General features: G+C 50.2%; 1 protein-coding gene across 2 annotated transcripts; it reads right to left on the bottom strand.

The window, feature by feature from the left end:
* Positions 1–182: 182 nt before the first annotated feature.
* On the bottom strand, positions 183–27,541 carry DNAJC7 (DnaJ heat shock protein family (Hsp40) member C7). Of its 2 annotated transcripts, none has more exons than XM_045837538.1 (14): positions 27,407–27,541; positions 15,561–15,649; positions 14,766–14,890; positions 14,335–14,448; positions 13,609–13,683; positions 10,129–10,247; positions 9,091–9,244; positions 8,298–8,462; positions 7,409–7,500; positions 3,924–3,997; positions 3,384–3,530; positions 3,003–3,155; positions 945–1,007; positions 183–498 (listed from the first exon to the last, which is right to left on the bottom strand). In XM_045837538.1, the coding sequence occupies exons 1-14, from the start codon at positions 27,481–27,483 to the stop codon at positions 461–463; spliced, it is 1,485 nt and encodes a 494-aa protein (XP_045693494.1). In that variant the 5' UTR covers positions 27,484–27,541; the 3' UTR covers positions 183–460. The 2 variants fall into 2 exon arrangements, with proteins under 2 accessions (XP_045693494.1, XP_045693495.1); XM_045837539.1 differs by having other exon boundaries at positions 27,399–27,492.
* Between the last annotated feature and the right edge of the window lie 103 nt (positions 27,542–27,644).

Raw genomic sequence — 27,644 nt, forward strand, 5'->3', positions numbered from 1 at the left:
CCTACATGCTCAGCAGGCCGGGGAGAGGCACCCGGCGCCCCACTCACTGGCCACCAGCCTCCGGGGTGCCCACCACCCTGCGGAGCCTGCAGTCCACGCCAGCGCCACCTCTGTGCTGGGGGCTCAGCTCTGGCCCACCGACAAAGCAGCTGCCAGGGCAAAGTGCCAGAAAGGGCCAATACATTTTATTCTCTTCATTTTTTTCCTTTTTTAATAAAGTTATACAGTAAAACAAAAATTCACAAGCTGCCTCCCTGTCCACCCCCCGCCTCCCTCCCCTCCCCGCAGTCTTCGGCGCTGGCTCCCTTCCTGCACCCCACTCACAGACACAGGGCATCCAACTGAGAAAACGAAACTGCTCTAAGGACATGGAGACGTGACGGAGGAGGTGAGTTGTGTCCACATTCAAGGTTACACTGAGCAAGTCTGCATTTTCTGGGTTCTGGATGATGGCCTTTCATTAGCCAAATTGAAAGAAGAAATTCCCTGGACCAGATGCTGCGGGGAAAGAAGGGCACGTCAGCTGACTCTGGGTCTGCTAGGACACATGGCCGCTCTGATCATGGAAAAGTCTCCGAGGGCTGCTTCAAAGCCGGAGAAAAAGCTCCAAGGGCATCACACCACCGGGGCCCCTGGGCCACGAGGGAGCACGTGAGCGTGAGTAGAAGCCACGCCTTCCGACACCTCCCGCTGTGCAGACCAGCCCTGGACCTGGCAGCTTAGCCGCCCGGACCCCATGGCGGTGTGGTGGCGAGGGCCCCAAGGCGGGGTGCGCCCGGGGCTCGCTTCCTCCATCCTCGGCACGTCTGGGCGGCCAGAGGCCCTACTGCCTACGGAGCCCTGCTGCCTCCACGCAGGAGCCCCCGACCCTCAGAGCCGCCCGCCGAGGGAGCCACTGTGCCGGCCTGTGACCCGGGCACTCCCCGAGCAGCGGGCACACTCACCTTCAAAGCTGAAGCCCCCGGGGCCGCCGAAGAATGCCTTGAAGATATTGTTGGCATCAAAATCTGTGGAGCAGAGAGAGAAACGGGGAAGGAGCGAACAGGTGAGAGAAGGGGAAGCATCTGAGAGGACCTGCCCGGGACAGAGACGGTCTCCAGAGCTCTCCCAGCTCTCCCAGACAGCATGGCTCCCCCTGTTCCCAGCCTCCCAGACCAGGGGTGAGCTGCCCCGCCCCGCCCCGCCTCGCGCAAGGCTCACCGCCTGACCCCTTGACCCCATTCCTGGGCCCCACTGCCTCCTCTCCCCAAGTGCAGTCTCCAAGGAAGGAGGTGTTCTCCTCCACAACTCGGAGTGCCGACTGCACTCGCTGACACTGCTTTCCCACACTCGCCCTGTATATAATGCAATGCCAGGGCTGCTACTGAAAAGGCTGAACTTTATCCCTTGTATACGACCAAGGAAGAATACAAGACCTGTGATTTACTGTATCTGTTTGATTCTATGTGGTCTAAACTATATGTCAGAAAACGTGTGGTTTTTGAAAGCACCTCCTAGGTGCTAACCATGGCTCCAGGGACTTTGCTTCCATGATATAACTGAATCCTACTAACAATCTCTCGGGATATCATTACTGAGTTATACTCAGTGAAACATAAGCAGGGAGTTCAAATAACTTGCCCAAGGTCACGTGGACAGTAAAGGCAAACTGGCGGGAAACCCCAGCGTCCGTTTGATCCCAGCACTGTGCCCGTATCTTATCATCAGGCCACAGCAGGTCTGACGTCCCCGACCCCTGCCTGACCCCCTCGGCCGCACAGGAAGACTGATCTCCTCCGGGGGACCCACAGCTCCAGGGGATCCACAGCCCCCGTGTCCAACAGTGGATTCTCTGCCAGCACATCTGCTGACCTTCCCGAGCGCCCCCACGCCGCGACCAGCCCCCCGAGTCTGCGGTGCCAAAGCCACTCTCAGCCCAGTCCTTCCTTTCCCCACACACTCGGCGACCGACTCCTGCCTTCCCACTGTGTGCTCCGGCCCTTTCCGATCCGCTGTGCCGTCCCCCACTGCCCCCCTCCTCATCTCCTCCCAGACCACTCTCTCCGCCACCACCACATGTACTTCTAGAGCCTAAATCTGCTCCGCGGCTCCCACACCTAAAACCCTGCAATACTCCTGATGGGCTGCAGCTCCTCTCAGCTGTGGGGCAGAGCGATGCTTGCTCACTACTGGTAAACCCAGGCTTTTGCAATTCTCTCCCAACCTCTCTGAACTGGAGACCAGGGCAGGATTGCATATCAACTTATTTTAAATTTCAGCAGGTTTTCAGCAGTGGCGAGAAAGTTGTCGGCGTTAGAGACTGTGGTCTGAGAAGTGAGCGTAGTTCAAGGCCTCTCTGACCTCTGACCGAGCTCACAGTGGATGACGATGCTGACAGCTACGCTTCACGTCCGCCCAAGTCTCTTGGGGAAACCAGTACCTGGGAGGGGGCTCACAGGGGTGTACGACGCACATAAGCACCAGCGTACTCTGCAGTGGGGCACAAAAGAATGTCCAGCCCATATTCCTGGTTCCAGCCCCTGAGGCCTCCTGAGGTCTGCTCTGGCTACCTTCTGGCCTTGACTCTCCTCACCGTGCAGCCTTCTGTCCTCCTACAGGGCCCCTTGCAGCTCCCAAGGGTGCTGTGCTCTGCTGCCCTTCCATGACTTCCTTCGCTCTTGCTCACTCCTTGGTGACTATTTTGCACCTTGGCGCCTGCTACACTCGACTGCACTCACTGGGTCCCATGTCTATTAGACAAGGGCTCTGGTGTGGCCTGGGGATGGAAGTTTGCAAACTCTCAGACGGGGTTCCCGGAGGTGAGGGAACCTGTCTGATTCAGCTTCGTCGTTTCAAGCACCCAGCACGGTGCCGCACACGTCACAGGTCTTCTTCAAGCGCGCACTTGACAAATCACTGCACGTCGCTGGCTGGTCACGTAGACTCTCCCTCTGGAGTGTCTTTAGCAAAATGCCCAACTCCACGGCTGTCAGATTTACCCCAGGCTGCGCTAACCAACTCACCACCCATATTCATGCCCTCCTCGTCCAGGTCCTGCCCACTGTCATAGCGAGTCTTTTTCTTGGGATCCGACAGGATGGTGAAAGCTTCTCCGACTTCCTTGAACTTTTTCTCCTCCTCCTTCTGAACTTCGGCACTGGCTCCACTGTGCCGATCTAAAGGAAGGAGTACAGGGAACTCATCTTGGAGTCTCAAGGAAAAACGTTTAAGACCACTTTAGGTCTGACTTTGGAAGCTGGTACTTCCCAAACTGTGGAGCGCACTGAACTCAGTCCCACCCTCCTCCCAGCCAAGAGCCCCCCCAGGGTGTTCATTCTGGACAGAGGCTGGCAGTGGGCCCGCCGGCCTGCTCTCCCCCGAGTCTGCTCCCCCCGCTGCTCTACCTGGGTGGTGCATCAAAGCCCGTTTCCGGTAAGCTTTCTTGATCTCATCCTCAGAGGCATTCTTGTCCACTCCCAGAATCTTGTAGTAATCTTTCCTCTTACTCTTCTTCAGTTCCAGCTGTGCGTTTTTAAGGAGCTGTTTGTGTTCTAGAGGGAGACACCATGCATCAAGGACAAATCTGATTCTGGCTTCCCCTACCAAGTCCCAGCCCAGATGCCCTGGAGTCAGAAGCCTCGTTAACTGTATCAGCGGCGTTTATGGGGTTTTTCCCTCACTAGAGATGGTAAGAAAAATCTACTTATATTTAGGGTTCCTCACATCAGTCTCATTGCACAGAAAAGGAAGTGAAAGTGACTTCTTCTGGGACCAGAAAACACATGCCCCGGCCTGTCCCCAGGACTTCGGCTCACTTCCTCCCAGCGGTGGCTGGATCAGCTCCCGCTGCAGCCCAACCTCGAATTGGACACTCCCGTGCCCAGCACTAGGGCCTGCAAGTAAGACCACGGTCCCCAGAGAAACATGTTCCCGAACGTCTTTACCTTTTGTCTTCTCCGTCTGATACACTTTTTCATAGTCCCGCACTGCTTCTTCGTACTGTTCTGTGTCCATGTAACTGAGAAGGAAATACAGGGCAGGACAGCGACATAAATTCCAGTGGCCTTCAGTGTCACTCTAGAGGAAGGGGCACGGCTCAAGCAAGAGACACAGAGTTTCGGCTGAGATGCTTCATGAAACAGCAGTCCTGCTAAGCTGTGAAAAAATTAACTACCACTTCCTCGAGAAAAAAAGAGACAGGCCTCATGCCACCTGCACTCAACCAGCAACGTGATGTTCTGCCCCGAGCAGAAAGCAACGGAGAGGAGAAAGTTCGTTCTGATCTCACAGAGCCACCGACGGGCATCTGGCCTGCCTCACGAGAGGCGACGTGAAAGCACCTGCCTGATCACTTGGAAGGAAACACACGGGAGAAATTACCGAGTGAGACAGATGGGCACGGAAGAGCTCTGAAACCCGGAGTGCCAGTGACATGCAGGGCCAGCTTCAGTCCCGGGCAGAAGTGGGGTTAGTGAGCCGCTAGGAGGATCAGGGCGGAAGTGGCTGCCGGCAACCGCTTCCACTAAGACCAGTTGACCTGAGAGATGCAGGTGAGACAGAAGAGGACCCCTACGCTCAACAGGCCTGCTCCCACTTCAACAGTGCAGACGGAAGAGGGGCCTGGCGCAGGGTGCGAGGGCCTGGCGCAACAGGCTGACGGCCAGGCCACTGAAGTGTTTCTTCCACAGATGCCCTTAGCACAGCATCGTTCATGCCCTGCTGAGATTGCCGGCACTGAGACTGGCCTACGGGTCACACGGACTGGGGCAGGAGGTCTGGAGACAGACTCCCTCCACGGGGGCAGGGGCGGGGGCCCTGCAGTGCGGCCGGCCACTGCACGGCAGAGACTCTGTATCCCGGTGCTCCACGGGCCTACCTTCGCCAGCACCCGCCGGGCCTGGAGGCCACGGCCGAGGGAGTGTGTCTCGTGCGGCCGGCCAAAGAGGAGCCCAACACCTGAGGCATCTCTGACTTTGTCAGCATCCTGATTTATGCCTTTTTTAAAAAAGGTGACAAAACCATGCCCTTTGGACACAGGGCACAAATGCTACTAGGAGCCCAGAGAACCCATTTATAGGATGAGGTATAATATGAAGAGAAGTAAAAGAAACTTGGTAACTAACTGACAGCCCTGGGTATAGAATGATCTAACAAACAAGGAAATAGGCCGGTCTGTGTTATGTTTAACAAGCTTGTATTACAGTGATTTGCATTTTTACTTCGCACTTTTAAAAAATTCCAGGACAGCCCTGGCCAGTGTGGCTTAGCTGGTTGGAGCGTCGTCCTGTAGTCAAAGGGTTGCAGGTCTGATTGCCAGCTGGGGCGCGTGCCTAGGTTGTGGGTTCAGTGCCCAGTCCTGGTGCATAATCCCTGGCCTGGGCGCCTGTGGGAAGCAACCAATCAGTGCTTCTCTCTCACATCAACGTTTCTCTTTCCCCCTCCCTCCCTCCCTCTCTCTCTCTAAAAAGCAATGAAAAAGAATGTCCTCAGGTGAGGATTAAAAAAAAATTCTACGACATTCTTACATCTAACATTTTTTTTCTCTAAAGTTGAAGAAAAAGTAGGAAAGTAGAGCCTTAGGGAAAACGGTAAACTCCAGCTCATAACGGGAGACTCAGCAAAGATCTGACATCCCAACTTCAGGGGTAAGTCGAGGCAGACCGGGGCAAGAGGCAGGCCTCTGGTAAGGCTCTGGGCTGGGCTGACCCCAGCTCTCATCGGCCACAGCCACCGGAGGGGACTGCCGCCGGGTCCCAGCCAGCTGGGCCGAACAGTGCCCGCCGTTCCCCGCGGCGGGATCTCAAAGGCAGAGCCACTCAGAGGACAGTGCGATCTCTACCACAGAGAAGAGGAGATGTCTGGCCAAAGCAACTGATGTCCCCATTTTTATTTATTGTGCACATGTGAAGAAAATAACCCTCTAACCCATCATCCTCCAACAAATCAAGCATGTTCTGGCCCTGGCCACATAGCTCAGTTGGTTAGACTATTGTCCTGATGCACCAAGATTGCAGGTTCGATCCCCAGTCAGGGCACAGACAAGAATCAACCAATGAATGCATAACTATGTAGGAAAACGAACTGATGTTTCTCCCCCCACCCCGCCCCAAACCAGTTTTTTAAAAAAGTATTCTGTTCTTTCACCATTGCAGAGTATTCCAAATGCAACATAATATCATGTATCTGTAGGTGATTCTTTTTTGCTATTGTTACAGATAAAACCGTTGTAAACAGTAGCATTTTGCGCTGTTAAAGCAAGTGTTCAGCTGGGCTGAAGGGCAGTCTCGTGTCCCAGAGCTCCCGCACTCGTCTGCCAGCGGTCCGCGCCGGTGAGACACCGGGCAGTGGTCTCAGAGAGTCTACAGTTCTGTGTGTGTTTGACAGACTCAGCCAAACGCTTAGAAATTCACAAAAACAAACAAAACCCCCGGCTCACACAGTAGCAGTTTTCCTATTAAAAAAAAATGTGGATGGTTCTGGGAAAACTACATGGGCAGCAGGCCACATGCTGTGCCGCTGGTGGGACTCCGGCCCCGTGAGAACCAGACAACTGTGGCCCCGTCGGTCTCAGCACAGCGCTGGCTCCCTAGACTCGGCGCTGCACCGTGCGGGACGGGACGGGTGTGCAGGGCGGTGCACGACAGCTAGCCCCTCCGCTCAGGCACGTCAAAGACGGGGGTCTCTCTGTCTGGGAAGGAACCTGAAGTAAGATGGATCTCTAAGAGGGGTCTTTCCTAGCTCTCTGCTCAACGTTCCTGCGTGGAGAGACGCTGGCGGGTGCGAGAGTCAGGTGACAGGTGCGCCGGACAGCGCCCCAGCTCTGGAAGCAAGACTGGGCACTACCGGCAGGCCCCTCCTGGCTCGGAAATCACCGCGTCGTCAGACAGGTGTTTCCAGAGGGGGGTCCTTATACCGCAGGGAAGTCGAGCTAGATCAAATCCCTTTGAAGGTCCAGACTGTCTTCCCTAAACCCAGAGCAAACAGGCTGATAAGCAGGACTCGCAACTGTCTCTGAGATTCCTGTTCTCCAAGCACCATACGTTCATTCCACAAAACATTTACTGAGTGTGCACTTGCTGTGCGCCAAGCACTGTGCCAAGTTAGAGCAAAAGTGTACAACACAAACAATCTCCAAAGGAAATGGATTTAAACTGTAACAAAAGGCATTTGGGTCAGGCATCAGAGGAAACTTACTGACCGTGAGGGGCGTAAGACACAGGCATGGGAGACTGAGGGAGCTGTGCAATCTCCTCCGCTGGAGGTCTATAAAGAGAGTCTAGGGCTGGAACAATCCCACCTAGAGGCAGGGGGAAGGACCAAATGACCTCACAACATCCCCGGGGCTGCTCCACCCTCCGTAATGCACTTCCCCTGCAGGCCGGCGGCGACCGACGCCCTCTTCCCCCCACCGCCCGGCAGAGGCACTCACCACTGAGCTCTTCTCAAGTAGGCCTTTATATAAGTGTCATCGAGCTTCACTGCACTTGTGCAGTCTTCTATTGCATCATCTAGTTTCCTAAGCTTCAGGAGAGAGAGAGCAGTCACACTTCACATGGCGGTGGCTGGGGCAGCCCAGAAGCTGTGCACATGGCTTCAAAATTCTACCAGGATCGGGTCATGCTGGCTCCCTGTCACACTTGTTCCCGGTCACTGAGAAAGCCTGTATCTCAGTGGGCTGAGGACACCAAACTCAATTTTTTTTTAAAGTAATGGAAGCCAGGCACACTTATCTGCAAGGATAAAACCACCTGTACCGTTCCAGGTTAGTGCCCGACCGAGACGTGAAAACAGAAGGGTGGCTCCTGCCCTCCCTTCTTCCAGGGACCAGCTACAGGGATCGGGATAACTGGGGTTTTAACTACCGGACACCTGCAAGGAGCCTACTCTCGCTCCCTGCGGTGCGCAGGGCCACGGGAGTGCTCAGGCTACTTTCAACTGAGCGTGGTGACCACCCGTTACGCTGGAGACCCATATTCTCATTTCCTCCAAATCACTCCTAAAAAAGAATCACCTGCTTAGGCAAAAAGAAGCAATAGTTGCTTTAAAAATTATCCCGAAGCTCTAGTCATTCTCTGGGGAAAAAAAGACCTTGAGGAAGAACAGGTGGGAATATCCTTCCAAATCTCCCCCCAAGCGCCCCTAAGTTCCAGAGAAAAGACACAAGTTCGCCTCTCAGAAGTAAGTTCTAATGGGCTGAGATACCAATCAACTTTTTCTCCTGTCCTCGGGTTTCCCCTCACTGGGCAGATTTCCCAAGACCTCTTCCACGTCCCTTAAAAATATCTCCATGGGCCCCAAGCCCCAGACCAAGCGCTTACCTTGGAATTAACCGTACCCCGATTACAGTAGAGTTTAGCATTTGTTTTTATATTGTTGGGGTCTATCCCCAGGGCTTCTGTGTACAGTTCATAGGCTAGTTTGTAATTTCCTTCTTTAAAGGCTTTATTCCCGTCTTCCTTCTTTGCTTTCAGTGCTTTGGCGTTCTACAGAGAAAAGCGGGGAAATCAGTTCCCGTCCAGAAAGCCTCCTACCGCTGCGCGGAGAGGCCAGAGTCTATTTCCAGTTTCTTGATCCCAGTGGTTTAGCACACACAGGCCCCGGTCCCATCCACCCCGCCTCCTGAGCTAGTTAGTCATCCCTCTGCTTTTCCACAGAGCGGACAGAAGAAACCCAGATTTACAAGAGAATACTAAGGAGACCCATGTTTCCCAAGGGTTCCCTCCACTCCCCAGGACAAGCATTACTCTTCCTCACTGAGAGAAGAACAAAAGAAAAAAGCACTTAGATATTAAAAGAATCTGACCTATCTGATCACATTTACCTTTGGGAAAAATAAAGTAGTCTTGAAATCTGTTTTCTGTTGTTGTTGCTGTTTTTTTTTTCACATGTGGAAATTTCCTAAGAGTGTATTTGAGCCAAACTGACAAGATGCTGGGGAGCAAGATCTCAGCTGCCCCCCTGAAATCGTTTCTACTAAAAGGACCAAGCATCCTGGCAAGGCAGAAAGAGGGGCTGCCACATTCCCACTGTTCTAAAACCTTCCATTCCAACTCTCTTAAAGTCTCAACAGGAAGCTTTCTTTCCCACACAGATCTGGTGCCTAGAACTTACCCTGCAAGCAACACAGGCCTTCTCATGGTCAGGGGCCATCCTGAGAGCCTGCACGAAAAACTGAACCGCCTTCTCAATACAGTCTTCATAATAGAGGCACAGACCTCGCACGTACAGAGCATCTGCATTGGTGGAGTCCATCCGTAAAATGTCGCTGCAACAGCCAGAAAGAAGGCGCGTTCAGCTGTGGTTTGCATCTCCCCACCATCACTATCATTCATGGGTTTCTTTTTCTTGACCATGTGTCTAATGTGGAAAGTATCCAAAGGTAGGTGGATTCCCAAGAATTTTCCCCAAATAAACCACCTACATTGATCTTTAATACTCTCCTTATGTCTCACAATCTTTACTGGAATGGGTTGGCAGGCTACAGCCCATCGGGCCAAATCCCGCCTGTCGCCAGTTTTTGTATACAAAATTTGATAGAAAACAAGCCTTGTCATTTGTTTACCTATTACCCAAGGCTAATTTTGCTCTACAATGGCAGAGTTGAACTGATGCAACGGAAACCACCCAGCCTGCAAAGCTTAAGTTATTTGCCCTGACTGATGCGGCTCAGTGGGTTGGGCGCCGTCCTCGAAACCGAAAGGTCGCCGGTTCTATTCCTGGTCAGGGTACATGCCTGGATTGTGGGCCAGGCTCCTGGTTGGGGGTGTGAGAGAGGCAAAGGATTGATGCTTCTCTCCCTTTCTTTCCCTCTCTCTAAAAATAAAGTCTTAAAAAAAAAAAGAAATATACTATAAGGCCCTCTACAGAGTTTGCAAACCCCTGGAGTAGACAGAAAAGGACATTTATAAATAAAAACCAAACAGATTTACACATCTATTCTTTCACGCACAGCTGAAGTACCTACGATACTCCTATATTCCCTATGAGTTTTTAAATGTAGTCCAATCTGGGCTGTAAGTCCCGGGGAGGTCCAGCTGGCCCCAGCGGGTCTACCTACGGGACACGGGCTGGGACTGCCATTCAGAGCTGCCACCAGCACCCGTGCAGGGGAATCCGACCTTGCGAGGCAGAGTTGGCCTGACTTCATACCTGGCCACGGACTGTGCTTCTGGGTAGCGACCCAGCATTGCTAAACACTCTGCTTTGAGGATTTTGAAGCGATGGCAAGCAGGGGCAAATTCTAGGGCACGATCCATGCAGAAAACTACCTATGGGAAAGAAGCAAACAAATAAGGCTCTTCATCCCGGACTCCAGAAATGTCTTCATTTCAGTTTGGTCACAGATAACAGATACAAAGGGAAGTGATATCAGAGTTCAAGAATATACCTAATGCATTTGAAATGCGGAGAACAGCTGATCCAGATGATAATGACAGCATTTACCAGTAATTTCTGTATTAGCTCATTTGATGCTCACACAATTTTATAGAGTAGGTAATATTATCACTTATTTTACTGATGAGAACACTAAAGCATGTTCAAGGTCGCCAAAGCTAGTCAGCAGCTGAAACAGGATTTAGTCTCAGACACTAAGACTGCAGAGCCTATAACCTTAATCACCACGCTAAGCTGCCTCCACGGTAAATCATATCCACAATGACCACGATCAAAACTCACTCTTCTAGTGTAGAAACTGTTAGCTGCTGCTTTGCATAATTCCTCATGCTTAGCCTAGTAAGACAAAAAGTACCAAAAACAACCTGGCGTGGAACCACTGCTCCCTGTGTCACTGGAAGTGCTCACAGTCCTTCCCGTGCCTTGTGCCTCACGTCCCAGAGTAGCCTGGTGGCCGCTCTTCCCCTTCTATTTTAGTGCAGAAACGCACCAATAAACACTCTTGTTAAACGGCCCTCAGCAGCCTGCACCAGACTACTACATCCGACACGGTGCTGCACAAACCAAAAGCCAAGAGGCTCTCGCTCTCACGCACACAGGGCCGGGATGAGTTCACCCAGCTTTGTAAAGGTTCTCCATGTTTCCATTTTTTCTTTTCAGAAGTTTGTTCTCTGAGGTTTCATTTTGGGTTTACTGCTATTTCTGGGAGATCCTTGCTCCATCACATTCTCCTCCAAGACCAATTGACCCAAAGGAGAAATACAGAGTTCAGAGACACCTACTCCCTCGAAGAATCTGGCCATAGGGATCAGGAGGAGATTAAGTCTGGACACTCAGAAATAACTCAAGTTCCATGAAAGGAGACTGCTTAGATAACGCAGACCTTCATACAATGGAATACGACGTGGCTCTAACACAGAACAAAGATTCAATCTCCAGGTACTAATATAGAAAGACTTTCAAGGTCTATTAAATGAAATAAAGGCACAGAGCATATTACCTTTCATGCAAAAACAAAAACAGAACCCACTATGCTTTTGGACCACCAAAAGCTCCCCTCTGAAAATTAAATTCAGAGATCCGGGGACGTGGGCAAACACCACGAGCCGCCCCACGGGGAGGCCCCCCCTCAGTGGCACAGGTTAGTGCCCTGGAAGTTCTGAGGGCAATAGGAACATTCAGGTAGTATGCAGGGTGGGGTCACGGGGCTCATTTTCCCCCCTTAAATGAAAAAGAACGGGGTGGGGGGAGCGGGAAGGGAGCCGTCCGCCAAAATCTCAGCAGCCACGTCCTGCTGCTTTCACAGCGTTCTGTATGGAGACGGTTCGGTCATCGTGGGGAGTGTCAGAGGCTCCGTGGTTCACTTCCCACCCCCACCTCCCCATGACTATGGACAGCTGCAAGCAAAGAAGATCTTTGTTTCTTCCAACTTCATCTGCTTCCCTGGCCAGGATCATAATTCTTCATTTATGACATCACCGTGAGCTACAGGGGGGGGGGCTGTCACAAACAGGATTCTGTCACAAACTGGGGGTTCTGGTTCCAGAGTAAGCATGAGAAAAGAAACCCAAAGACGGCCTTTCAAGACAAAGCTTTTGCCTATGTAAACCTCAGAAAACATGACAAGAGGCAGTATTACTTTCTAAATATACACGCACAAAACAAAACAAAACAAAAACCTTACGAATCACACTGTAAAGACACCATGGATATAAAACCCAATGGGCACAAGAGGGATGTTAATAAGCTAATGCTGGGACTCTCCATAAGCTAACCAGATACATTTATTACCAAATAAAAGACCTTAACAGTGTGAGATTTAAGAATAATTCTTCTTTTAAATTTTTTTAAAGAATATTTTATTGTTGTTCTACTACAGTTGTCCCATTCCCCCCCCCTTTGCTCTCCTCCGCCCAGTCTACCACCCCCCGACCCCGCTCCCACAGCCAGTCCCCACCCTGTGGTCCATGTCCATGGGTCACTCATACATGCTCCTCAGAATAATTCTTAACTGCACCCTATCACCAAACACGGGGTCCTGGCTGCAGAAAGCACCAAGCACATACCAATGAAGTGACTACTCCGCTCCTTGGACGGTACTCACAAACTTCTGCTGGGTGTTCCTGAAAACCAGTCCTCACCAAGGGTCTTTAACCTTTTTGGGACCCTTTACCTCCCCTTCTGAAACTCTAGTGAAAGCTACTTCTGAGCACCATCTAAAGAAGGGAGTCAGGAGTCACTGAAGCATAACCACTGCAGACCTAAAAAGATACCTAGAACTTTTAAACCTTCCCCACGTCTCACATTTGTCAGCCCCCCTGGGTTTAAATTTCCGCAAACTACCACACAGCTCCGCAATGCACAGCAGTGCGCCTCTGTGGAACAGCCCAGGGTCAAAAAGGTAGTGACGCCAGGCTCCCAACACTACTCAACACGTAAAGAGGGCCTCTCCCCAGCTGTGACTTCTAGCTCCACCAGCTCCCACAAAGCAGGAGTCAGAGCTACCTCTCATTAATCAAATGAAAACGGATTATCCAAACCTGTATCTAATTCCAACTGGCTTTTCCTATTTTTTTTTTTTTCCTACAAGCACACTTCTAGACCACTCTCTTAAATCAAAAGCAGGAATAAACTTGAGTAATAAATTCATTTTGCTTTTATCATAAAGCCAAATATAATTTTAAAAAGCAACTTAGTAAAAAATAATTTCAAATGCTGGTGACGGCGTGGAGCCACGGGAATTCACATGGTCGCTGGCGGGAAAGCAGAACGGTCCAGCCACTTGGGAGACACTCTGGCAGTTTCTTGTAAAACTAAACACGCCCTCACCATACAATACAGCAATCACGCTGGTTGGCATTTACCCAAAGGAGCTGACGAGTGCCCGCAAGAAAATCTATACGTGGATGTTTATAGAAGCTTTATTCGGAACTGCCAAAAACCTGGCTGTAACAAGTGTACCTTCTGTGGGGGAGGCTGACCGTGGGGGCGGCTGTGCTTGAGCGGGGCAGCGAGCATGTGGGAAATCTCGGTACCCTCCTCTCAATTTTGCCGGGAACCTAAAACTGTTCTAGAAAAAGTATAAAATCTTAAAAAAAAAAAAAGGCAAAGTCAAAATAAATACACTGCTCTAGATTTCTGGACCACACTAGTACTCTTAATTCTCACACACACGACACGCACACAGGGCTCCGTGAGAAGGCGTGGGTGAGGTTTCCTCATGGTTGTACTTACCTTCCGAAAATCCCGCTTCTCAAAATCCGACTCTGCTATTTTCTCATATTCTATGACCGCGTTAGCATTCTTGAACTACACCAGAAAATCAGATAAGGCAAGGTTTTAACCAAGTTGTAGATTCAACAACCACAAAAATCAGTACGGCCGATGACTGTTACTTTAAGAAAATCAGAACCACAGGCTTTTCACAAATCAAGCTGGCAAAGATGCAGCCAAGACTCCTTAACAGAAAGGCTACGGCCCAAGCCTTACCCTCAGTGTGAACCTGAACCCAGGAATGCAAGAATCATGCCTTGCTATGTACAAAATGAAGGCGAAGTATCGTCAGGAACTAAGCAAAAGCTTGCAGATCCTCACTAAACTACATCCATGAGTAAACTGAGCAAGATTCAGCTGCCACGTAATTAACCATGATTTGAATTTACTAAATTCTTTAGCCTCACTCAAATCAGTTCCTTGATGCATCTGCCTACCCTCCCTGCCCTGCCCCGCCACCTCGGAAACCCTCCAATTTTCACAGATCTTGAAAGCTGCCAGTCACATTCAATACTCCTTTGACAGACAGGAAGGCCGAGGCTCAGAGAGACTGTGAGACTGGCCTACGGTCACCCAGGTGTGGCTGATGGCAGAAGTGAGACGAGGTCTCAGTTCTGGCTCTCCAGTCAAACACCCCACACATACACCATACCGCCTCTTTCAGTGCAGACGCGACCAGACCCGCACCTCCTGTTGTGCCTGAGCATTTCTGTGGTCCAGTTCTAGGGCTCTCTGGAAACTGCGACATGCTGCCATGGCATTCCCTAAAGACAGGTGGCACTTGCCCTCCCGCAGGTGTCCCTGGAAGAAACACAAAAAAGAAGGATAAGGAGCACGAGTGGCTGAACACAGGGAAACCAGCGGCAGCAACACGGGGTAAAAGTGGCCAGAGAAGTGGTTTTCAGCCAGGGCTGGTTCTGCCTCCCACAGGACGTTCAGCAGCGCTACCTACACCTTATAGGCTGGGGATGCTGCTGAGCATCCTACAACGCTGCGCAGGACAGCCCTCACGACAGAACTATCTGGCCCAGATGTGGACAGTGTTGAGACTGAGAAACCCTGGGCCAGGGAAGGTCAACGGCAGCAACCCAGTCCTCCCCGAAGAGCCGCCTACGTACCCGGACAAAACTGTCGTCCAGCCTCACTGACTGCTGTGCATCCGCCAGGGCTTCTCGGAACCTTCCGAGCATCATCAAGGTGGCTGCTCGATTCCCGTAATAGCTAGCGTTCTTAGGACACATGTCTACAGGAGAGGGTATAAAACAAGGTTTAGGATGGGTCACCTCCCTCAGCACTGCATCAAAGTGAAATAGGAGCTATGACATTCTCTCCAAAGAGCCACTGTCAAATTTTTGACTGCCCGTGCACATGGACAGCAACAACGGTACAACCAATTTAAAAAGAAAACAAGTTATTTTAAAAAATCACTTATACTTGGCTTTAAAGTGCATTCATTCTCTTTTGGAATAGGGGTCAGCATATTTATTTTCTTAATGGACTGTGCTTTATGTAGTAAGATACAAGAATGTGTCTGCATTTGCTTAGCTGGCGGTGGGAAGGTGCAGATCAAGGCAGGTGAGAAGAGTGCCGGCCTGGGACTGAAATACGCTGGCGAACTGGACCTGGAAGTAGCTGAGCCCTGACTGTCTCCAAAAGGCTGTCTCCTGAGACGGTGAGCGAACCGACAACGCTGACATGCATGTAGTTGGGCATCCTATTGCCATAACATCTGGAATCTCTGGAGTGGCTTTTAATTTACCAAAATAACTATCACCCACTTAAGCTAAAAAAAAAAAAAAAGTTATTTCCCCATGAAGCCATTAGGCTTGAAGCTGTGCTACTTCTTAGAGAGGAGCTATCAATAACAGTATTAGGCCAATTATTTTCCCGCATCAGCACTAGGTCCGTCTCACCTATGGCTTTCGTGTAATAGTTGTAAGCTTCGTTGTAGTCTTTCTTGGCGTAGTATGCATTTCCTTGTTCCTTGAAAGACTCTGCTTTCCTGGAAAAGCAAGAGAGAGAGCATCACGTTACTACCCACACCTGAGCAGCCGCTTCCACACTCTCACGGGAGCACTCTCTGGTCTCGAGTCCCCGGGACACTGGGGTGCCAGTCAGGATGACACTGGAAGGGATTCACAGACTTGTTCGGCTGGCTGATGGACCACAAGGAGGTGCTCATGAAAGAATCTAGGGTCTCCAGGTGCTTTTTTTTTGTCACTTAGATACATTTAAACTAAGAAAACCTCTTTGGTACTGCCTGCCTTGCCTTGCTACTCTGTGGTCATTCTCCTTACAACAGACAAACTTAGATACTCTTTCAGAGCCTGAATCTTGACACACTCACTTCCTGCCCAGTGTGCCACAATTGCTGCCACTTCGGCAAACGTATAAAAACTGACCTACGGATACTGGGATTAGGGGCAACCGACTTCTCGATGTAAAGTGGGCCATATCCTTGGAATTTTAATCATTTTTCTCTTGAAAAGTGGCTCATGCGTTTGTCACTGGAGGGACAAGCAGAGCAAAAGCAGATGGCAAAGAAGTTAAAAGCACAGCACACTGGTGTTTCAGATGGAAAACAGAGCTGAACGACAGCAAAGACCAAGAACTTGGACGACAGGGACGGATGAGGGCAGGCCACCACGCCATGCTCTCAGGAGCCCCCGGCCACAGGTATCCCCTCTGCCCACCACACCTGCACGGGTACTTTCTGCCCCTCTACCACCCCTGCAGCACCTGGGGTAATCTCAGAATTTCTGCCCTAGCCCAAGATACACTTTTTGAAGCTGTGCCATTAGACAAACTGTACTTTCCAAAAGGAACAATGTTTATCATAGGGCATTATATTCCTGCCCAAGGGACTAAAACCAACTCCAACATGACTGACAACATTTTAAGGAACAAACATCCAGTACCCTCTGTCAAAGATGCCCAAAGCCAATTCTACTGACCAACCTGAGCGGCAAAGATAATTAATTCCTTGCCAAAATGATTGCTGCACCACTACTACAGAACTGAGTGCTTTTGCTATAAGGAAGCCTTGGTTTCTCTTCCTGTCCCCCACACGTGCAAAAACGAGCTGAGTTCAAGGCTGCCTGAAGTGGAAACAAAAGTACGTTGTTCTTAACTTAACCTTGGTGGCGGCGTGGGAGTTTACAGCTGGAGTCTAGGGCTATTGGCACTGGGGAGATTTGTGGTTTACTTAAGTACCTACTTGAAAACACAAACCCGCAAAGCTCCCCTCCTCCTAGTGGGCGACCCCCCTTCCAGTCCGCTCCATGACGGCCCCGGCAAGCCTCACTAGCGCGAAGAGTGCTGGGGGAGAGGAGGAGAAGGGGCACCACCTCGCCCTGCCAAAGGACCCACGGTCACGACGCCTGGGGAGGCCCCGTGCTGTTGGAAGCCCTCAAGAGGGGTCCCCTGACCACAAGCCTGGGGGACCGATGGCCGTCTTTCTATACGGCGCACACCACCCATCCTGCAGCTCGAAGTGAACTGAGGCACCACATGAAAACCAGGAGGAACATGTCCTTTCAGCACAGGCGGGCCGAGAGGGTCAAAGAAAGGGCTTCCCCAACACAGGGTTTCAGAGGCTGAGTCAAATTCCTGTGAGGAAAGGGAGTAGCAAACGCGGGCCCAGACAGGCACCCGAGAGGACCCAGCCATCTCCCCAGCCGGCCGGCGGCGAAGAATGCACAAATTCTTGCGGAGAGGCGAAGGTGTCAGACACCTCCGTCAGGCTGTGCTCGCCCACCTGGGGGACAGCAGTCTGCACAGCTGCTGCAGGTGTCCTCTCCCCCATGCGACACTGATCCCAGGGGGGAGCACCAGTTCAGCTCTGGCTCCCAGCGAAACTGCAAAGGACGGCGCCTGCGGAAGACGAGTGAGAACCACTGAGGCCAGGCACTCTCCACACATCATGTTCTTAGTACTCGAGTTTCAGTACCCCTGTTTTTCAAAGGAGAAAATGAAGCTTCGACGTGAAACACTGGCCCGAGGCCGGGACGCGAGGCCACACCTGTCAGATGCCAAAGCTCTGCACTTCGCACCCCGCTATGCGTTCTCTCGGACGCCCACCTCTCTCTCCCTGTGGCCCACGACTCAAAGGTCATCTGTGCTGCCAGGAACAAGACCTGGGCGATGCAGACAGATTTCTTTAAACCAAGACACCAAATAGCCCAATGTATAAAATCCAACTCCAGAACAGCAACCTGGACTTAAATGAGCTAAATGACACCCTAACACCCAGTCACAGAGAGCAGGGCTCCTTTAAGATACAAGACCTAGTGAACTGGACTCTGCCTCCCCCGAGAAATGCATTTCATTTTAGTAAATGGTGAGTAGATTCCATTCTAGAGCAAACAAAGCGAGTAATGTAGAGTCAGCCCACAGCAGAAAGAACAAGAAGAATTGTGTTGTGACAAGTTACCACGTTTTTAACCTCACACTGCACAGCATCGGGCCAGAATTAGCTATTCCCACACAATTGCCTCATGAAAAGGACTCATTTTCATAGAAACATGGTTGATTAACAGCTGCCTAAACAATAGGCACTTGGTGCTTTTAGACTAACGCTTACTTTCTGCCTCCAGGTCCAACGCCCAAAGTGGAGTCCCTCCTCCGTTCCGAGCCTCCCACCAAGTACGCGACAAGCGCTAACCAACGGGCCTGACCCTGCGAGACCAGCCGAGGAAAGAGTGGATCTTTGGAATCCAGCATGGCAGCAGCAAGAACTGAACAAGGCTGCATCAGGAACAATTCCAGGGTCAAATCCATTCAAGTCCTGCCCTGGGAGTCTGAGAAAGGGCTGAAGCTTGTTCAAGCTGCCCTTACAGCAAAGGGCCTGAAGGATGAGGTGTCAAAGGCGTGGGACTGGAAGAGAAGGAGAAGAGCTGGCTAACACTGGAACTGAAGGCAATCTGGCGGTGGCACCTGTCACTCCACTCCCTAACAAGGTCAGTTCATTTGAGGTGCAAGTGAAATGAGGTACAACACGTATCTACTAAGACACATCAGTACTCAGAAAGGAGGAATTAACTGCCTTCACCGGGACCATCTAAAAAAGAAAAGAATTCCAAAAGGGACTAAATTAAACTACATATCATCTTCTACGGCCACAAAATAAAATTGAGACCAAACCCTGAAATATAATACCACAGCAAAATATACACTTGGCCATAACGGACCGAACGCCACTACTAACAGCTATACTTTCTCTCTGGCACTTGTTCGGGTTTTCAAAGTAGCTCCAACGAAGATCTTTGGAACAGCCTTTGGAAGTTGTTACGGTGACAGTGCCGCGCGTCCTCCAACAAAGAAGAGCAACTGAGGCACCCGTGGAGGCTGCATGGGCTTCCTAACTCCTGGTGTCCTATGAGTATTCCTCCAGATCCCTCTGGTTTCAAGGTTTTTAGCTTCAAACTCATGTATCCAGTTCCCCACCCTGTCTTTGGGTCAATTCTAAGCAGAGTAAACGTCATCTTCCCGTTTTTCCAGAGATGCTGGAAATGCCTTTACCTCCACCAAACCAGTCCTTTCACTTTAATAGCCAGCAACAAATTCTTATGAAAACAGCTACTGAAGAAAGGTTTTCAAAAACTCCATCCTTGCCCTGGCTGGGGTGGCTCAATGGACTGAGCGCTGGCCTGCGAACTAAAGGGTTGCCGGTTCGGTTCCCAGTTAGGGCACATGCCTGGGTTGCAGGCCAGGTTCCCCAGTGCGAGTCCACAAGAGGCAACCACACATTGATGTTTCTCTCCCTCTCTTTCTCCATCCCTTCCTCTCTGTCTAAAAATAAATAAAATCTAAAAACAACAACAACAACAAAACCCTTCTATCCTCTTTGGATGGGTGAATGGGATGGTCTCCCACAACAGGATCACGGCTGACACCGGAGGGCTGGGGCCAGCCTTCCTTCAGACAGATACAAAGAGATTCTATTCCATTCTTCGTTTGCTTTGCTCTGTAAACATTTTTTGTTTTTCCCATCAACTGGAAAACTGCAGCTCTTAAAACCTGCTTTTCTATAGTACATGTGTGTTAAAAGTCTGTATATCCTCTGATAATGCAGGTACATTCTCTCTCTCTCAACTGAGCACTCATTTATCACAGATGCTAATTACTCCACAACCACTGCCAAGGGAATCATTTCACACAGGTCTTAGCGGAGTTCATCATCGTGTGATCAGACAGACAACTGGGCTCATGATTACCAGCCAACTTTGCACATTCACAGCTCAGCTAAATTAAAAACACATTAAAACACCAGAGTTGATATTGCAATGTGCCCCAAATTAGACGCCCCATAAAAATTCCCATTTTCTCTCTAAATACTTCCAAGTTGTACACTTAAGCAAGATCCCTGCCTTAGGCCAACTAGTCTATCTCTTAGCAATTAAAGAGGAATTCAGAAATTTTAATCAGCTTTCACTAATGCAGGATTCTTTGGATGGTAGTTTTTAAACATTCTCAGCGTGTCTGGGTTCACTTTGGAATCGCTTCATACAACACACATCGGTAGGTTATCAAACAGGGATGAGATGCTTCATCATTCGTAGAGTATCATTTTAAGATGTATTCTATCTCAGCGCATGAAAAATAAAGACCAGCATGGCTTCACAACATTCTCAACCTAAGAAATACTGATTAAATAGTTGTATGATCAACAATTAAAATGAAATTTTAAAAAATTTGTATGACAAAAAACATACCACACTGCTTTTATTTATTTAAAGTATTTGGCTAGCCCTGGCTGGTGTAGCTCAGTGGATTGAGCTCCAGCCTATGAAGGAAAGGTCATCTGTTCAATTCCCAGCCAGGGCACATGCCTGGGTTTTGGGCCAGGTCCCCAGTAGGGGGCGCTCGAGAGGCAAACACACATTGATGTTTTGCTCCCCCTCTTTCTCCCTCCCTTCCCCTATCTCTAAAAACAAATAAATAAAATCGTTTTAAAAAGTATTTGGCTAGAATAATGTATTTTTAATAAAGTCCAGCCCTTCCTATGGCATGAATAATAATTTAAATCAAAGCAGACGCAGCAGCTTGAATAAGTTTTTTTTTTCCGTTTTCTTAGAATAAAAATCTACCATTGCTAAAATGATAACTGAGGACCAAATGATTTTTTTTTTTTGCACAGAGGAGTGTTTAGGTGCCTTTGATTTTGGAGACTACTTTGTTGGCAAGAAGAGCCTTAGATATCTTTCCTTTTCTTACCCTCAATCTGTGAACAATAACACTTTACACTGCCAGTGAGACAAGTGTCCTTTATGCATTCCTACTATATTTACTACTTCCAAAGTGTCACCCTCACTCTGTGATTGTAGAACCCATTTCTTTTATTCAGTCAGATTTACTAGCTGCATGCTGATCTAGAAATGTCCTCCACCCTTCAGAATTCATGGGATCTTGGCCAGTGTCAGAGTAGAAATTCCTTTCTCCTTCCCACAGCTTGAGACCTCTTGTCCTCAGTGGCATGTCCCAGGGCCTGTTCCACATTGTATTCTCTCTGACCTTCATGAGAGAGTCAAGTAAGAGGAGCCTAGGAGACTAACTTAGATTCTGTCTTACCAAATACATATTATTCTCTTTTTTATCTTCTGACTACTCTAGGGATGGTCTGACGATTTGACTTTCACACAGGTCAGTGGAAGCCACACATGACCTGGAACAATCCCACAGACGGAGAGCTTGTGAAAGCAGAAGGTGCCACATACTGACTGCAAATACAGGCTTCACAGTGGCGCAGAGAAAACAGAGGGTGGGCGGGCTCTATCCAACTGTTACCTGTAGGTCAGGTGAGCTACCCAGCTTCTTTACCAAATTTCCTATAAAATACACAGATTTTGCTTTCATTTTAAAACACAAAAACGCAATGATAACACCTGCCCTCCCCCTCCCCCAAAAGAGGGAAGAAGACGAAGATGAACAAAATTTATAAACACAGTTCACATCTTTCTGTCTAGACATTCAGGGGGAAGCTTCAACAGAGGCAGAGCCAGAGGGGCAAAGGGGCACCGAGCCGAGTCGCTCTCGGACAGAGTCTCCACAACACAGCAGCACTCTCTGCTGCCTGAGTAGGGAAGGGCACCGGGCTCCAGGCTGGGGTCGGCTCTGCCTCCTTCCACGAGGGGGAAGGGAGCAACCGGTCAACTGCATGTGGACAGAAACCCCACTGGTGCAGGCAGAAGGGCAGTCCAAGGAAAAAGCTGCTTCAACTGCTGGTTCCTTAAGTGGGAGGTGTCACAGCCTGTGGTGACTCCCTGACTCCCAAACCTTCAGGTACCCCTGGGGACAGAACACAGAACCAGAAGCTGCTTCAGAGAATCCAGCTTCCCTGAAGCCACTCTGAGGACACCAGGCACTGGCCTTGCAGAATTAGCCAAAGACTTGTTTGCATAATACACCCCAAAACTCAGCATTTCCTATTCCTTGGTTCCCCATTCTGTGGCATCTCCCCCCCAATGCTTAACACTAGAATTGAAAGAGAGAGATAACACTAGCACCCATCAAAAATCTAGAACTGAGGTACTAAGAAAAAGGCTTTCAGAATTCTCTAGGTTCCTTAGTTTAACAGGTGGTTGACTGCCTCAGGGCAAACTGAGAACAAACTCTCAGGACAGAAACTCCAGGAATAAGAGCGGGCCCTTCCTGCTGCCTCAACCTCCCACCCCAAAGTTCAACATCAGAATCAAAAGAGATAGCTAACACGCTGCTTATCAAGCGGCCTGGCCTCCCCACACAAACATGAAGTTATGTGCCCAAAGAACAGGTCTCAGAATTAGACTTTAGAAGTCAAATACTCCTCCTCATCTGATCATTCTCAAACTGCTCACACCCTGCCAACGGTGGAGTACAACACAGGAGACTGCTGTTTGGATCTGGCTGGAGAAAAAATCTGTCAACCAAATAAAACAAGTAAGACAACAGGGATAACACACACTCTGACTCCTGCCCTCACTGCTGAAATTCAGACAGTTCGAAGGAATACCTGGAGTGACCTCTAAGCAACTTCCACATCACTCAGCACTGCAGAAAGGGGACCCCACACTAGTGGAGTGAGGGAGAAATGGGCTCTCAGAGGGACTCTGCATCAGGCCACAAGGCACCTAGGCAGCTGCTGACCATTGTTCTCCAATCTTCTAAAGTCCTAGAAAAAGAAAGCAAAGGCAAGTGCCCTGTACTCAGTCAGCTTTTTAAAACTTAAAATACCAGCTTCAATGACTAAACCAATCCCTGATTGGCTGGAATGTACAATACAGCTGGGCTTTGAGCCAATCAGAGTTCTGGTCGTTGGGAATGGACTAGACATGGGAGCAACTGCCGCTCACTGGCCTAACAATTTTATTAAAATAGCTCTCAATTTACCTGGTTCTAGTTAATGTGTGGGTCTGAATTAGAGAGCAAGAAACAAGGAGACCCCTCCTTCCTCTGCTCCAGTTAGGTAGGATTATTTAACAATTTTGCCCCTTGTTGGTATCGGGGTTCAATTCATTCGCTGGTATTCAGGATTCTGCATTTCTAGTTTACCCCTCCCTAACCCTGACTCATTTGTCCCATCTCCCATTTCTTCATCTCTGACCTCAAAACAAAAATAAAAGTGAGAGCAGTGAGTTCAAGGTCAAAGGTAAATTCCCACTCAACTTGCAAGCTTACTGAAACGTCTAGCTGTCTGCCCTGGAACTTCAAGAGAGAGATTAGGGGGACGAATGCCTAAGGACTGAAAACAGGGTGAGAGGGAGGAGGGGGAGGGGAAAGGCAGCCCCACGAACTCCAAAACGCCCCAAGAAGCCACAGTAAACAGCAACTACAGCAAATCCTGGGATACGGATTCAGGGTTCAGTGCTTCCCACTAACTGCTGGAACAGAGAAATAAAAGGCAAAATCCGTAAAGCGTTTATCATACCCAGGTACTAAAAAAGGACCTAAAAATAACTGTTCTTGCTTGCATCCTATGAGAAAAACAGATACAAAGGAGTTATCAGCTCAAGGAATCAGGGAGGGGTGTCCTTGCTCCTCAAGTATGTGGCTCCATTGGCTTTTTAAACCTCAACCTGCAGTCACACCGGGTACGTGAGGAGACGCGGAAGCGGCTTCTCTACTGTATTTCAAACAACCTGAAATCCTTCCATTTTACCATAACAAAGACCTGTGGAGACCAAGCTGCCGCCCAGCCCAGGAAATGCGATCAGAGCCTGTATTCAGACAGGCATTCAAAAATTAGGTACAGCAATCAGCACCTTCCCAGGAAGATGTAAGGCTTTAGGCCAGCTGAAGCGTAAACCCCATGCAATTTAGCCCTGCGGCTCACGAGTTGCTCTATCTGTTCTGGTGGGCAAAGAAAAAATAAATAATCACGTCCAAAACACTGATCTGTTTTTTTGGAGCGCCAACTAATAAATCTTTTATTTTAGTCTCTCAGCTGCTGTGGGGGAAAAAAGGCTGTTAGAGTGCCAGGCAAAAAATAAATAAAGTCCATTTCTTTTCTCTCTAGAGACACTCAAGCTAAGGAAATAAAACCTGTAGCCATTTAAAATGCTGTAACCATGAGGTCCAGGTTCCTGCAAGCTCATCATCTCATTCTGCCCCAGCCGTGGGACGGAAACAATTCAGCTTCAGCAGCAGCAGCAGCAGCAGGCCCCTAAGTCAAGATGCAAGGAAGTCCTCGCTGGGCTTCACAAAAATCAACCCAAGGGACCCACCAGCTCTCACATCCCCAAGTGAACCGGTGGCAGGACTGTCACCAGAGATGTGAACTTGGCCAGCTGGCACATCGAGCCAGATAGGAAAGGGCAGTTATAAGGGATGTTCCTGTCCCTGCCCTCTGCTATGGCCACACAGGAGGATTCCAAGATACACGAAACAACGTAAACAACCTTTCTCCAAAACTTCTCAACCCCCACCCCATTTTCAGCGCTGGAAAACCATACATAAACAAGGCCTGTTCTCACTAACAGAGCCTTCCTAAGGATGGCAGAAAGTCAAACTGTGATTTCTATTTTGTTTATTTCTGTATTTTCTTTGTGATTTGTTCACCTATATGTGGAATATAATAAACATCTATGCTTTATTATGTTTAAAAGAGATCTACATAAATATGTATAATTGTAAGTCTATTTAGTAAGAATGCATTTTTCATAGTTAAATTTAGTTATTTCTTCTTAGTGGCAGATGAAACAATTGTACATTTTACAGTCAATGACATCTTTAAAAAATTTTTAATTTTATTTATTTTTAATTTTTATTGACCTTATTGGGGTGACACTGGTCAATAAGATTATATTCAGGTGTACAATTCTGTACCCCATCACCTGTCTGCTGTACTGTGCGCTCACAGCCAACAGCACCCTCAATTCCAGGAGACAGGGCAGCTGGCAGCAGCCACACCCTCCCTCGTTCTGTGCTGCTACCAAACGCCATGTTGGGGTAACGCAGTCACGTGACAGCATCGCCAGTTCTCTCTTCATAGCTCTGGTTCGTTTATTGTAACTTTATGATAAAATATCCTCTAAGGCTGCAATTTTTTTTTTAAGGAAAAGGATTTGCTTTAAATAGAGTGCTCTGAAGAGGAACCCAAAGTAGGCCTAGTCCCTCCGTCAAGTATTTACACTGGGAAGAATGACTTTAAGTTCCCGTACAGCCCAAGGCCCTATTTATAGTGCAAGGAACCACAGAGCTCTTCACGTGAAGTTGACCTTACAATTAATTTAAGCTCTGTGCTGGCGGTAGCTTTACGTCCCACTTTACAGTTCCTCAGTGATGCGGATGCCACCCAACTCTAAATACCTAGAAAGAACTAAGGCCGATGTGAAGACCCAAAACCAAGTGCGGTAGGCAGCTGGACAGACATGAACCAAGCAAAGGTGATGGGCCAAGCACAGACGGTCACCAGGGCAAAAAGCCCCGGGTGCCTACAGGCAAAACTGGGAAAACAGGAGCCTCGCTCCCAAGGGTAACCTTTCCTCCCGCTGGGTGCTGGTGAGTGACCCGACCCCTAAGCATTAAGCCCCCAGCACCACGAGGTTCTGACCTGCATCGACCATATCTAGGCCTCAATTGTGTTTCAGGGCCAGGCCCAGAAAAGGGGCAAAATCAGACAAGCGAAGCCACCGCTGACATCAGGACCAGCTGCACTGACTAATGACCCCGTCCCAGTCAGTAGAGACCACGACTCCGCGAGGACACACCCGGAAAAGTGACGAATACTCCACTGGGATCTGTCCTCCACCTCGAGAGGGAGGACCCGGGGTAGCTCTCTCTGGAGCAGGCCCTGCCTTTCCCCGCCTCCTTCCCCCGCCTCCTTCCCCCAGGCGTGTTTTCCTCGCCTCTCCCTCTCCTAAGCTTCTGCCCTAGTACCTTGGTTCCTGAGCCCACGCGCTCAGCCGGCCCACTTCTTCCACCTCTACGACTTTCTAAACACACTTTTACTTGTACTCAAGTCCTGGCTCTGAATTCTTTCTCAGCAAGAACCCCAGTGCAGAGGCTGCTGCACCGAGGTCCAATCGCTGCGAACGCTCTGGTGCCACTTGGCTGCCGACACGATAGGAACCTGCTCGCCTTCCTCAGTCTCTCACTCCCACCAGGTCAGGAGCTGGGAACACCGGCTACAGCGACCACCCTCCTGCGCGACAGCGACCCCCCCCCCCCACACACACACCGAACACGTCTTCCGTTTCCAACTTCGATGGCCAAAAACCCTCCGAATCCCAAGTTCAGATCTCACGCACTAACCCCGCATCACCACCTCCAACCGCCCAGACGGAAGACCCAACTGGCTCGGTATAAAGCTACGAAACCTGCGGGAAGGAGACGGAGAGGGTTGTCACCGGTGAATCTGCAGCGGATAAGAAAGGGACTCGAAACTTCCAGAACCTTCTCGTTAACCTTGCTTCAGGGTTAGGACGAGCACGACTACCCAGGACTGCGTTCCAACCCCACTTCCAACAACCTGCCTTCGCTGCAGCCAGCATCCAGAGTGTTCTCGAAAAACACTCACTCAGCAGCTCCCTTGGCTAGTCGGGCCTGGCAATCCTGAGCCACTGCAGCTGCCCAGCAGTGTCAACAGCGCCCAAGCAGCTGCCCTCTTCCTTCCCGGTTAACTTAAGAAGGAATATCAGTCCTGGGAAGAACGAGGATATTACTTGGGCGGGGGAGGGGTGGAGGGAGAAGAGTTTGACGTGTAGAAGCATGAAACGAGCCCGTCACCCTTCCTTCTCTCATTTTGGACTTCTGGGGTAACCGGGCGGGGTGGGGGGCGACCAGGTCAATTATGGAGACACAGAGTCACCTCGGACCCAGACGAGTGCTCGCTGGGGTATAATTAGTACGGAAAAGAGGGAGGCGAGCACGGGCTGTAGAGATGCAAAGTGCCGGTCGACAACAATGCACAGAAGTGAAGGCGGGGGTCGGGGATGACGTCAGGAAGGTGTCACCGTCGCCGGGCCGCCTCTCCCACCCCGCCACAGACCTCGAATTCCCTCAAAGACCCACTATCCACCGCAGGGACGACATTTCTCTCCGCGGGAGAAGGGCGCGACGCCTCGGCTCCCCAGCCAGGCGGAAGCAGGAGGGGAGGTCCGACCTCCGAGAGCGCCCCTTCAGGGGGTCCATCCGGACTGGTTCGCGAGCGTGGGGTGGGGATTTGGGGGTCCGCGGAGGGCGGGGCATCGCCTCTAGCTGGGAGCCGCATCCTGGCAGGGACGGGTTACCCGGAGCCACGGAGCCGAAGCTCGCCCCTTCCACTACCCTGCTACCTGGTTACCTCTTCGCCCCTTCATCGTCGAGCAGCTCCGGCTCGGTCGCCGCCATTACCACATCGCACTCCGCGGCAGCCGCCATCTTACCGCCGAGACCAGAGAGCCGGGTGGGAGGCCGGCGGTGCAGAGCACTTCCGGTCGGAGCATCGAGCAGCTCGGCCGCGCTGCGCCCAGAGTGGCTCCCTCGGGCCCGTCTACCAGCGAGAGGCTCCGCTTGGGGCCAGAGTGGCCTCCCGTCCCCGG

Source organism: Phyllostomus hastatus, unplaced genomic scaffold, assembly GCF_019186645.2.
Source record: "Phyllostomus hastatus isolate PE091 unplaced genomic scaffold, TTU_PhHast_1.1 phas_contig_210, whole genome shotgun sequence".
Lineage (NCBI taxonomy): Eukaryota > Metazoa > Chordata > Mammalia > Chiroptera > Phyllostomidae > Phyllostomus > Phyllostomus hastatus.